Source organism: Alligator mississippiensis, chromosome 4 (genome assembly GCF_030867095.1).
Source record: "Alligator mississippiensis isolate rAllMis1 chromosome 4, rAllMis1, whole genome shotgun sequence".
NCBI classification, from domain to species: Eukaryota; Metazoa; Chordata; order Crocodylia; family Alligatoridae; genus Alligator; species Alligator mississippiensis.
The window spans coordinates 176,097,534-176,111,508 of NC_081827.1; the positions used below are offsets into that span (position 1 = coordinate 176,097,534).

Genomic DNA, 13,975 nt, shown 5'->3' on the forward strand with positions numbered 1-13,975 from the left:
TAAAATAAAATCACCCTCTAAAAATTGAACTTGGGTTTTTTTTAATTTGTCTTCTGTTTCTGATCTTTTAGTGGTCAGATTTGCAAGATTTTGTACATGCCTGTAAGAGCCATAAACATACATTTATAAAATAAAATGAAAATACTCACATAACTACAGGATTTCAGTAGCTGGAACTATCACAAAGTCAGTAGACAGAATCTGGAGTTTGTCAACACTATAACTGGCAAGCCAAAGGAGCTATGCCAGTTTACATCAGGTGAGAAACTGCCTCTATATCACCTATCATATCAATATAGATTATAAATAAATTTACTGTTGATTTTGATCCAGAAGCAAAATTAATCACATTTGTTGCTGTCACTGGTTTACTAGCTTTTGCCTAAGTGTAGCATGTGTCTCACAGTAGAAAGGGAACTGAAAAATCAATGAGTCATGTCCAGCTTTTAAGAGCTGCCTTTCACCTGCATAATTAACAAAATTCCTACACTAAATAACAAAATTTATAGGATAATTCATAAGAAGATATGATGCAACTCAGAGGACTGCATGTGTCAGGTGGACTAACTTCCGTTTGCTCTTCATGTAACGTGGCTGCTTTGTTAGCAAACACATAATGAATGGGGTTTCCAGCCATAAAACCATGAGGACCACAAAAAGCAGGCCATTTTATCAAACACCTCTCTTCCAGGCATTCCATTTCTTCAGTGGCTTGTTCTCAAAATATGCCATTTACTAGCAAGGGAGAGCTTGTATAGTAATTCTTAGACCACAGCCTTTACTTAGGAATTCCTAAGCTTTGTCATAATTGTAACCATATTTTTACAGGCACATGGTTAGCTCTGTTAATCTGAAATCAGGCAGAAGGTGTGGTAGGGTGGCACCTTAGAGACTGACTGGTTCAGAGATGCCTGATCTTTCATAGACAACAACCTACTTAGTCAGATGTTTTGTCATATCTTTATAGATAGAATTTCTCTTGGACAACCTTCCCTCCCATCTATGATTGCCTATGCATACTGGCCTGAACAATTCTCACACCCCTTAAAAGTCTGAAGACTGGCTCTTGGATCAAGAATGAAAGGTCTGATTGGAAGCAAATTCATGGAAAAATGACACAGAAAAATGGGCTAAAGCATAGACAATGTGGCTTCTATTTATTTCAGATGACATATTTACTCTGCTTTGCACTGTCATCTAGGCATATTTGACACTATCAATTCCCTGCATTTGCAGAACCCAACCTTATTACTACATATAGTTTTTTCATAGATTCATAGATTGTAGAGTCGGAAGGGACCACAATGGATCATCGTGTCTGACCCCCTGCCCCTGGCAGGAGAGGACGATGGTCAGATGACCCCAGCCAGTTGACTATCCAGCCTCTTCTTGAAGACCTCCAAGCTAGGTGATAGCACCACCTCTCTTGGAAGCTCATTCCAGATCCTGGCCACCCTTACTGTGAAAAATTTCTTCCTAATATCTAACCTAAATCCACTCTCAACTAGTTTACACCCATTATTCCTAGTCACTCCCTGGGGCACCCTAGTAAGCAGCGCGTCACCTATTCCCCGTTGACCTCCCCTAATAAATTGATAGGCGGCCACAAGATCTCCCCTCAGCCTTCGCTTGTGAAGGCTGAAGAGATTCAGCTCTCTCAACCTCCCCCCATAGGGTCTATCATGAAGGCCACTAATCATGCGAGTGGCCCTCCTCTGGACCCTCTCCAGATTCTCTGCGTCCCTCTTAAAGTGTGGCGCCCAAAACTGGACACAGTACTCCAAATGCGGCCTGACCCATGCCGCATAAAGGGGGAGCATCACCTCCTTTGATCTATTAGTCATGCACCTGCTAATGCATGACAAGGTGCGATTGGCCTTGTCGATGGCCTTGTTACACTGCCAGCTCATGTTCATCTTGGAGTCAGTTTTTCCTACTAGCGATGCTAATTTTATTATGGTGAGTATGAATGAAAAGTGTTTTGTGGTTGTGGTGAACAGGAAGGGCCAGTGTGGATGGTCTTGTGGTCCTTTTTTGGATAAATGTTTATTACATGGTCACCTCCAACTGCAGGGGACTGGACTTGATGAACAATATTGCCCCTTTCAATTCCATGTTCCTAGTTCTTTTAAACTAGCTTGCTTAGACTTTTGCTGTAGAAAAAAAAGCTGGCAACAGGGAAGGAAGCTGGGGATTTCTGGCAGTATATTGTGATTTAGAATCCCCTACACAGGCTACCCAGACCTTGGGATCAGGAGCACAGTAGTGAACAGAGCTACACATGCACTTATACCTTCCTTAGAGCAGAGACGCAAGAATGGAAGGGGAATGAGTGAGTAATGGGCAGGAAGTAGGTGCAGCCTTGACTCCACCAACCCTAATTCCTGGCTGAGATTTCTGAGCCAGTGCTGGGGTAGGTTATTAGTAGATTAGTGCCCCCTTCTTTCCCTACACTGCTGACTCACCAGGAACAAGGATGAAGCTGGGGAGCAATCCCAATGGATAAGGATATCTATCTAAGGTCATCATCTGGCCACCCTCTTCTAGTAATAGGATCAACTTGTTTCCTCCATAATGGGCTCTGTTCACCACACCAGGTCCCTCCTCTTCAAGTCACAGGGGGCTTTCTGAGAGCGAGAGAGATGCTTGATTAGGAGCTAGATTCAGAGACAGTGAGAGCAGCAGTCACAGCTACCACCCTTCCTCCAAGCCATGTGTGCCAGGGCACCTTTGGTGGCTGCTACTTTAAGGCTTGAGCAGGCTGCAGACCAGCCTGCAGGTGGGAGCAGACCCAATCAGGAGGAGGGCACATGGTACCCAGGAGGCTGCCTGATTGGTGTAGGGCTATGCAGCCAGGGTATAAGACCATACCCAAGGAGCAGGGCTGCCAGTTGCAACTAGGGAGCTGAAGTGTGAACATCTCCTGGCTGGAATACTGCTACTCCAAAAGCACCTGGAGGTCAGGGTAGGAACTATGGGAATGGAGGAGGTTCCTGGTCCTGGAGCATGACCTAAAACTACACCCTGCTGGGGTTGGATGGTGTGGTGGGGCTGCCTGTGGTGGGGCAGTCTCCAGGAAATGCCACACCTGTGCCTCCCTAGTGAAAGGTGAGTATGGGGCACTGGAAAGCCTCAGCCCCCACTGCCTTGTGAGTTCTCTTTGGAGGGGAAAGGTTAGGGAAGCACACCCTGACAGAAAAGCACAGGAGTCCAGGCCCAGTGAGTGGGGCCTGAAATGGGGACAAGGTCCACCAGAGGCCCCTGGGGCATAAGGCAAAATTGAGAGCTCCTGGAGGCTGCATAAGGTTAGGGTCTGAGGGGGCCTGAAGGACTATGCACAGGCTGGCTGGAGCAGAGGCCCTAGTAAGGGGTCATGTGGCCCAAGCATGTCTAAGGACACCTGGGGCTATGTTTGGGCCAGAGGCCAAGTGCGGCCCAGCCATAGGGCTGAGGGAGTTGAAAGTCATTTTCAGATGCCATCTGCAAGGCATGGGACATGGTAAAGGGAAGACTGGAGCAGTGGTGATGCACAGGGTGTGCACAGGGGTACACATGCACTGCCTGGAAGTGCTGGTGTACCTCCTGACAGGCAGTGTTCCCCGCTTAGGTGATGGGGGGAGGGGGGGGGTGCATGTGGGAGCACTAGAGTGCGAGAGTGCTGGCTGGAGAGTGGGGGCGTTGCTGGCACTTCCAGGTCACCGTAATGAGCTGCAGGGGGACCCCCACCAGTTGCTGACTGGCCACTGGGGGGACAAGTGCCCCCCCCCCCGACTCAGGAGGTACCAGTCACCCATGGATTGGAGTGTGTGTATTATGCCCTTGGCATCAGCACGTTAAATTGGCAGCCTCCTGCAGTTTTCCATCTACTTTGATACATCAAGGCGAGGAAGGGCAGAGCGCCCTGGACAGGTGGGCAGGCCGATGTAGCGACTGGCCCTGCAGTGCCCCCCCACCCCATACCTCTGATCAAATTTTAAAGAATTCCATGCCTGTGCATGCTTCTTCTGTCTTCTCCAGGGTTGTGCTGAAGCAAATTCAGCCAGTTTACATTCAGTACTGTAAATCAAGCCCATGTCCTGATCCCAAGAAACTACATCTGAAACATGCTCTCAGTCTTTTAGTAGCAGAATAGGGCACAACAGCTGTGGACAATTGATCTGAGTTTACTTTTTGGGCAGTTATTACTGTGACCTTGATCAGGAAATTTTCTCCATCTTTGCCATCAGCATTGGAAGGAACAGCAAGTTGAAGGCAGTGGTAACAACACAGTTTAGCAGCAAATGGGGAAACAGACGTACAAGGAAAAAGATGCAAGTTATCTTGCTAACTGTGACTCATCTGTGAAGAAAATGGAATGTGATATTTCTTTACAGTCTTTATATTGCTTTTAAAAAATTGCCCAACAAGCTCAGGAGGGAAAGATGAAAAATTGGTTAAGTTAATGCTAACCAAGGGAACTAAGGAGAGAGAGGTTTTAAGAACTTCAGAGGCAAAAGAAATATTAAAAAGGAAAATTGTTCCGTTAATACGAAGAGGAGAAAATAAACCAGAAGGGTCTCAGACATATCCCAAGTAAAGATTATGGCATCTTGGAAATGTTTAACAGGGGAAAAAATGAAGGAGGAATTTTGGATCAATAATAGCAAATTATAGTCTGTCCAGAATGCCTACGTGAGAGAGGGCATTTACACCCCCGTTGCTTCTTAATGCAGCCTTTTGCATCCTGAGTAGTAACAGCTTAGGGCTAGGAACAGACATTACACACAAACTGATTTAAGTGATCAGAAACTGGTTTAAACATGTAAAAGAACAGATGTTCAGTGCACATAAACCAGTTTGAAAATGGCTGAAATTGGTTTGAGATAAACTTGGTTGAATGTAGTATCAGGCTTATCTGATTTGGCTCAAATCAGTTTATGCAATGTCTGCCCTGGACCCCTTGCTGGCTTAAGTTAAATCAGAGTGCCCCCAAATGCTCTCTGGGCTGGGCAGGGCTCTCTGCTCCACAGCAGGGTTGGCTCCTCCCCTCTGCTCCCTTGCTGGGGGTCTGGAGACTGTGAGCTGCTCCCCCACCTCCCCTTACCACTCCCCCACCTCCCTTTACCACTCTCTGCTAAGCAGGAATTCCACCCTCCCCTCTGCCTTGTGGAGAGGTGTCTGTGTTTTAGCTAGCAGACCACATGCTGGCTACCATCTGTGCTGAATCAATAGGCAGAATCAATAGGTAGCTGGTAATGTCCGTCTGTTTTCTTAATGAGGTAATAAACACTGAGATAGGGGTGATAAACACTGTTATCAATTCCCTACTCGGCTAATCAGTGTCCTGGAGCCTGGCTACCCCGCCTCAGCTCAGTGTTGTGGAAGGAAGGCAGGGCTGCTCTAGCACCCCCTGGCTTTTAGCCTGAGCCACTGCAGCATGTGCCTGCATGTCTGGGATGTCTGTGCAGTTACAAAGCAATTCAGTCTAGCCAGGTTAGATTAATCTGCAAAGACTGAATCAATTCAGTCTGTCCTTAGCCTGAGAGAGTAGCTCCTCCAGGATCCCGTGGCCCTTTACTCTGTACATGGGGATAGAGGACCGGAAGAGGCTTCCTGACCCATCAAGTCCAATCCTCTGTGACCACAGGCATTCACTAACTAAAGGAATCCCCAAGTTACTGCTTCACACCTCATCTACAACAAAGAACAAAACCTGAAGCATCATAAACACCCTATAAAATGCCACAGGTAAAAGCAAAAGCAACAGGGGTGCTTCCAGTGCCCTCCTGCTATGATGACGTAGTCAGTTATGACCTGCTTCAAAGCTCTTAAGAAAAGGACAAGATCCCATACTACAAAGGCAGGCAAAAACCAGCACAGTCTATGCCATGTGGGCCAGAGCCTTGGCAAGCTAAAAGTGTTGGCCCCAATGCAGCAAGATGGGGATCAAAATGCTGACTGCAGATAGAGATGAATACAACATTTTAAGTGCTTCAAAGTGGAGCCCTATAGCCCTCTACTGTGCCCTCTGGCTAGAGAACTACAAAATCACCCTGGTTGCGGTGCAGGTACATGTTCTCCAGCCAGAAGGCATGACAAGAGACAGCTGGGTCCTACAGTGCTGTTCCTCCACCCTCCCCAAGGGGCAGACCCTCTCTACAGCTGAACTGATGTCTGTGAGCACTCTCCTATGTGTTCTGTCTCCACTCTTCCAGAGCACCTCCACCAGAGCAGGGACGTTATCATGCCTCTCCTAGACCAGGGGAAGGGGGCAAGGGTACTCTGGAGAGCGGAGGTAGAGTACACAGAATGGCATTCACTAATAGTCAGCTCCATCCACCGTCAGTGAGTGCTCTGCACCCTGCAATCTGAGCTGCTGGGACTGGGCATAAGGAGGGGCATGGAGCCATCGTGAGTAAAAACTTTCCTGTACACTCTGCCTCAACTCTCCCAGAGTGCCCATCCCCACTGGAACCAGGAAAGGCACAGAAGTACAGAGCCTCCAGATTTCTGGTTCCTCGGATGCCTGCTTCTATGCGGGCATGTGGGGCCTCTGGTCTCCTGGTTATAGCAAGGAGGGGGGAGCACTCCAGGAAAGAAGAGGTGGAGCATGTAGGAGTTCACTGATAGTATAGTCATCCTGCACTCCCTCCAAGTGGGAGGGAGAAGAACAGAGAACCATAGGATGCTTGAAAACCAAGTCCTCCCCTGTTGCACACAGAACAGAAAGTGCTTCATTTTATAGCACTTCTAAAACAGCAGTAGTTTCCTACAGGTTTATTTCTGGAGCATTTCCACCATTTTGGAGTGCTTCAAAGGACATGCAGATCTGTCCACGCACCCTCTGAAACCCTTTGAAGGCATTTGAAGTACTTTAAATATTACATCTATCCATATCCTATGACTTTCAGGCTACAAACAGACTTTACATTTGTCCCTGGATAAGTAGTGTCTGTGTTTTTCCTGGAGCAAAAATATCCCTCGATTGGTTATGTCCATATATCACCATTCTAATCAGGGTTTAGTGAGTGGCTGAATGCAGTATCATTTGTTTGCCATTGATTCAGTGATGCAATCCTGGAATAACCATACAAATGTCCTTTACTATATCCTGGAATAAGCTGTTCACACCCCTATCCAGGAAACTTTTTTTTAGGATTTATCCTGGAACTACAGCCATGGAAATCTATAGCTTGACATTTTGTCCTGGAATAAAATGGTTTATCCAGGGATAAATGTGGCATCTATTTGTACCCTCAGACTCACAATCTGGTTACTGGTCAACTCAGAATTATTATGAAGTAATTGTCAAGACAGCAGAATAATGGCAAAACAGGCATCTTCCAGTCCTATGATCTTGGGAGGAGTCCACAAGAGGATGGTTGTTCAGACCCACTTAAATGCATGTGAGTTTGAAACTGGTAGTCTCCAATCACACCACCAGCTACTATGGCAGTGTGGCACAGATCTGTAACACTAAAGTAAGCAGAGATGTAATTCTGAAGTGAAGAAGTTTATGGATCGTTCTGAATCCACTGTAAATCACCTTAAGCTACCCCATTTAAAAGTTCTGCAAGGGGGAATTGTGTTTCTTGACAAAATTAACAACACAGTTTGTTGACCACAACTAAAGTAAGTAATCCTCAGCCTGTGCTTGCTGCTTAGCTTGCCTGCTAGTTATGCGTCTGGTCTTTAAATTCCCTGTCTCTCTCGCTCTCTGTTTCCCCGATGCGTCCAGGTTCTGAGGTAACCAACAGCTCTCTCCTTTTATATATTCTTCTGGAAGGAGCTTGAATTAGCAGTTCTATATTAGCTGCAATTGCTTTTTACAGATTTTTTAAAAACTATAATGACAAGGTATTTTAGCTAGTTTGAAAAACATGGTATGAAAAATACTGCTGAGACATAATTGCATCCTGGTTTTACAATTTAATGGCCTCTTACTGTTAGGCACTTTAAAACAAAGAGAAATGTAGCATTTGTAATTAGTATCAAATGTCTAGTGCAACTGAGGATTTCTTACAGCATAAAAGAAAAAGACATCATTTTCTAACACTTTAAAAGCAGGCATACACTTAGGGTCTGTGGCAATACAAATAATAAATAACAATGACAAATCGCAGTCTGTGGCTGACATAGCTGTGCCAAGCAAGAAGCGTTTCCAAAGGAGTCATTCCTAGAGTGTGAACTAACCAAATTCTCTCCACCAGACTACAGATCAGATTATGTCAGTGCAGGGGCAGACCGGGGGGGGGGGGGAGTGCAGTCATGCAAACACCCCCCCCTCCCCTTCTTACCACAGGACAGAGGCAGCAACCCAAGACTTTAAGTCCCAAAGAAGGTTAGCATCCCCCACTTCCTCTCAGTGCTCAAAGGCATGTCCCTTCCCCTCCCATTCCCCTTTCTCTCTCCTGCTGCCGCCAGTGTCCCCACTGTTCCAGGGGTGAGGGAGCTCCTGTCTTATTCTAGGCAGGCTGAGTGGGAGCTGAGTTCATCCTGAGACAGCATCACTAGTGGCAAGCAGATGGGTTCCCTGTTCTTGCCTGCTCCTCCTGGTGTTCCCTGACAGCCCAGGAGCAGGCATAGGGAAGGGGAAGCCATCTGCCTGCTGCCACAGCCACCATCCCAGGCTGAGTCCAACCCCCATGCAGCCTGGATAGAGTAGGACAGGAGCTCCCCTCCCTCCTGGGACAACATGGACATCTGGATACTGACAGTGGCAGGCAGGGGAAAGGAGTGGATAGAAAGAGGAAGGAAGGGGATGAAGCTCTGATCCTGGAAGAGAAGAGAGGGGTGCTTACCTTCTTCAGGACTTAAAGCCCCTAGCTTCTGCTCCTGCGGGGTGCTCTTCCTGCCCCAGTAGGGAGGAGGGAAGGAAGGAGGCTGGGAGTGAAGGGTGCCAGCCACCCTTGCATCACAGGTTGCTGCTCCCCTTTATAAAATCCTGGATCCACTTTTGTGTCAGGGATTACTTCTGACTATGGCAAGTAAATGACAGAATTTGTTATCTATTCAAAATAGATTTTAGTCATTTCTTAGTCTTAACCTCAAGATGCCCACTCTCTGAAACAACCAGAATCCTCTTTACCTACATGCTGGATGACAATATTTTACACTTGTGTGTGTGTGTATACATATACATATTTTTTTTTTACACGTCTAAGAACCAGTACAGCTACCATTTTCTGAGTGGTGTATACCTAAACCAGTCTATAATTCTCTTATCCCCTAGATAACAATGCTTACATTAACACATAAAGAGTTACTCTTTTATTTGCTTCAGTAACCCCTGGGATAAGGGCTTGCTTAAGACCTCAGGGGCCAAGGGAGAATAAAAGATGTCAGTCAGAGGGTTTCTAGCTCTCAGACCCGAGCTCTGTCCTTTAGCATGCCACACTCCTGCTCTGCAATGACTTTGCAGTGTTAACCTCCTAGTGTAAAAGCCATTTACCCCTGCCCAGCTAGCACCCAGTCAAAAGCATTGGGTTTGCCTGTCATTTTGAGCAGCAGTTACTTATTCCTGAAGGTGCCTTTAAAAGTACATTCATTTAGAATCACAGAAAGTGAGGGTTGGAAGGGGACATCTAGTCCAACGCCCTGCTCAAAGCAGGACCATCCCCAGCTAGATCATCCCAGCCAAGGCTTTGTCCACCCAAGTCTTAAAAACCTCCAAGGATGAAGAGTCCACCACCCCCTAGGTAACCTGCTCCACCCTCCTAGTAAGAGTTTTTTCCTAATAGCCAACCTAAACTTCCCTTGCTGCAACTTGAGACCATCGCTGCTTGTCCTGTCATCTCTCACCACTGAGAACAGTCTAGCTCCATCTTTGTTGGAAGTGCACTTCAGGTATTTGAAGGCTGCTATCAAATCCTCTCCTTCCGTCTTCTCTTCTGCCCCCGAAATCAGCCCCAGCCCAACAACCATCTTTCTCGCCCTCCTCTGGACTCTCTCCAATCTCTCCCCATCCTTCCCGCCCCCCGACTGGGCACAGCACTCCAGCCGGGCCGCCGCAGTGCCGGGGGGGGCAAGGACCGCTCCGCGCGCTCGGCCCCCGGGCAGCCCCGGGCTCCCCTCCCGCCGCCAGCGCCCAGCGCCTGGCCTCCGCGGGGCAGGGCTGGCAGCTACCAAAGTTTGAGCGGGGTCCGCCCTCGGGCTCCTTCAGCAAAGGGGCAGACGTGGGGAAGAGCCTCCCGCCCCTCCCGCCAGCGCCGCGATCCGCACACGGTCTGCACGAGGTGACTTGCCCACGGGGAAGGCGGGATCCCGCCCGGGGGTTACCTGTGCCATAGCGAGGAGCCAGCCGCTGGCCGCCAAGAAGCCCAGGAGCCGAGGCGCGCCTCTGGCCATGCTCTCCCGGGAAGCCCGGGGCCGGCGGAGCCACGAGTTGGCTGCAAACTTGGTCCTCCCGCCGCGTGTCGCCGCCCGCTGCCCCCCTCCCGGGCAGGCGCCCCCGCCACAGCCGCTGCCCGCGCAGGCGCCGAGCGGCGGGGAAGCCCGGGCAGCGGCGCCCGGCGGAGCAGAGCGCGGAGCGGCAGCCGCCTCTGCGCGCCACCCTGCCGCCTGGAGGCCACGGGCAACTCCCCCGGGAACCTCAGCCCCGGGGTGTCAGCTTGATTCCCTGTCACCCGGCCTCTGTATTTACCCTCCCCGCACTTCATCCCCTGTTGACGCCACTTGGCAGAGCCTGCCCGGCTGTCCTGGTGGAGGCTGCCCCCAGGGAGCGGCTCTCTTGGTGGAGGGAAGCCACCACGGATGTGTCCCCCCCACTCCCTCCCACTGCCAACGTTTATTTCATAAGCCGCTGAACTTTTCCGGGGTGTTGGGGCCAGGTTGTAGCCACCACGGTCACAGTGGGAGATGCTAGTGGTTCTGAGAGGGGATAGCTTTTAGGGGACCATCTCCTTCAGGTTCTCCTGGGTTGTTTCGAAGCTGTGACCCTCACTCCCGTCCTTGAGTTGACCCGATATGCCCTTAGCAGCCCCCATCACCAAGTGGGGGCATATAGCATGTAGCAAGGGGGGTAGTTGTCTTCCTGTCTTGAGAGTGGGGGCTGGACCCTATGATCTGTGAGGTCCCTTCCAGCCCCTAACGATCTGTGAATCTATGAATATAGCTCTACTTCACTGGTTCCCAACCTTTTTTTGCCGTGACCCACTGCTGGGAGCAGAGTGCGGTGGCAGTGGCACTGGCAGAGGGGGAGCTCCTAATCGTCCTTTGTGTGTGGCGCTGGCGGCATTGCCCCCATGACCCTCATTTGGGCCATGACCCGAGGTTGCGAACCACTGCTCTACTTGATGGGCTTTGGCTCAGACCACAGAATGGCGCATCGAAAGGCCTGTGGCAGAGAGTGGATGCTGAGAGGGAACAGGGTATAACCAGGGGTTCTCCCCCCCTTCCACTCTCACTTGCAGCCTCCAGCATTTAAGATCTAGGAAGTTCTGGTTCAGAGGCTGTACCCTTAACTCCCATTCTCAATAGCGACTGGTGCCCCTTTCCTCAAAGAATAGATCCAGTCCCTTTTTGAATCTGGCTAAACTGTCAGCTTCCACCACATCTGGTGGCAACAAGCTCCACGCTTTAATTGCACACAGTGTGAAAAAGAACTTCCTTTTGTTCATTTTAAACTGACTGCCTACTAGTTTCATTTTATGGCCCCTAGTTCTTGGATGGTGAGAAGCTTTCAAATACAAGACATCCTTTTACAGGTCTGAGGAACATCTTGCCTTCGCAAGCTTGTTTAACTCTATTCCCAGCTACGCATTTGGTCCAATAAAATCTATCACCCTAAGAAATCCTTGTGTCTGAACTTTTACCCTATTTGGAGCACAAGGCCTGCAGGGTGCCCAAAGACATGCTGAGTGTAAAACCTTAAAAGCCTCTAAAAGTCTCTTGCATCTAAAACAGCAACAAAGAAGAATTAAATTGAGATACACCATGTTTCCCACATCCATATCCTGAACTGCTCTTTTCTAAATGCGGGTTTTGTAAAAGTAGCTGAGGTGCCTTTGTTATGAACCCATTTCTGGCATCTGGTGTGTGCGGTTTTCAAAGAAAGAAATGCTATTTTGCCACATGAGTTTAATGTGTAAAACAGAGGCAAACTCATAAATACAGAACCAGTAACCTCAAGCTAGAAGCAGAATCTGGTAGGCACAAACACAAGGTGAACCCCCCAAAAGACAGCAGCAAACATACTTTGAACCGCAGTATATGTAATGCAGCAAATTAATCAAATTACCAGGATAGGAACAGGAACAGAAAAAATCTGCCTGATCCTAAGATGGAAAAGCACATTGTACAATGTCCCCACATCAGAAATGGACCACAGAAGGGCAAACCCAAATATAGTAAATAGTCCCGACCTGCATGCGTCTTCCTTGCCCCCAAGAGACACACCTAGGTTGAAATGGTTTGTATTTCTTACATTTTGGCAAAGCTTACATAGTTTATCAGGCTGATAATCTCTTGGCAAGTGTTATTTACCTAGTTATTAAAAATAAATGGCCAAATGTAAAGGTGGACACAGTCCATTGACTTCAATTACACTATTAGGATTGATTCCAGACTCATACCTAAAAAAGCACAAGATTCATGGTGGTTGACATATGTGGCTGCTACCTTTCAAATCCAGGGTGACTTACAGGGTAAAGGTCCAGTCCTGCAAAAGTAATGCGACATATGTAGGTGGAGCTTAGGCAGGATCTGCAACCTGTTAAGTGACTTAGCCACCACTAGAGGAAGGCAGAGCACCATTCTGAGTGGATGCTTATTATACGAACAGAAAAGGATTTTGGGGTGAATCTGGTATCTTTTATTAGATCAGCTTAAATAGTTGGAAAAAATATTTCTTAGCAAGATTTCAGGCTTAAAACCCCTTCATCAGGCTGAGGAAGCATCTGCAGTTGGTATGTGCTTTTGCTTTCTTGGCCTGATGAAGGGTTTTTAAACCCGAAAGCTTTCTAAAGCATTTTTTTCCCCAGTATGTAAGTTGGTCTAATAAAAGATATCAGATTCACCCAAAGAGCCTTGTCTGCCTATGTCCTTGGACCAACATGGCTATAACGTATGCCCCTGTATTATAAAAGCAGGCATTTCAGTTACCCTGCTCACAGAACAAGATCACACATCTTCACAGGAAGAACCCCTAAGTTAAGATAAGAACAAGTGTCGGGGAAGAGGGAAGAGAGGAAGAAAACATTGAGCTTATATGGTCACTATGGAGGCTAAAGCATGTATCTTGAGATGCAGCCAGGTTAGCCAACACCTCCCAGGGGTAATGAACACTGCATTTGAAGAAACACAGACTTTGAAAGGTCTAACTTTTTCTCCTTGGGGGAAATACTAGAAATGAAACAGAAGAACTGCTTGTTGGGGTGATTGGGGCAACACCTTCTTGGGGGACTGCTGAGATAGGAGTGGGCAGGTTTTGACATTGTACCAGGGCTTGTAACTTAAATATTATACCTATACCACTGTATGTGTGTGTTTAAATTGACATTTTTAAGTGATTCAGTTGGAAAAAAATCCTTAAACATAAAGAAAAACAGTATTCGCCAGTACTTGAAGGCAAAATAATTACAATTGATAAACTTGAAGCGTGTCACACTCAAAATGAGCATTGTCATATATGTCATACATCATGATGTAAACCCCTTTCCTGCTTAATATATAGTGGCTTCTTTAATACCTATACTACAGAAGAATAGGCATTGAAATAGCCTTGTAGATAAAACTATGCCAAATCTCTAATAGATACTTAATACTTAGTCACTGTTCTTCTAGTATTAGAATGTGATGTCCTTCTTAAACTGGGCTGTATAATAAAAACAAGTTAGCCCTTCAATGGATTTATAAAATATTTCACAATATGTAATATAAAATATTACATAGCTCCCAGCATGTTTGCAATGAAGAGACATACAGAATGGTTTGTTGAATATTTTTGTGTGTCTAAGTGTTGGACTATTCACTAAGTGCTCAGAATAAGCATAATTGC

General features: G+C 47.4%; 1 protein-coding gene across 1 annotated transcript in view; it reads right to left on the reverse strand.

The window, feature by feature from the left end:
• Positions 1-10,431, reverse strand: part of PTH2R (parathyroid hormone 2 receptor) — a 93,013-nt gene extending 82,582 nt beyond the window's left edge. Inside the window, exon 1 of the mRNA XM_019491965.2 lies at positions 10,258-10,431. Coding sequence (XP_019347510.1) covers positions 10,258-10,326 — 69 coding nt within the window. The 5' untranslated portion in view covers positions 10,327-10,431. The remainder of the gene's footprint in view (positions 1-10,257) is intronic.
• Positions 10,432-13,975: the final 3,544 nt, after the last annotated feature.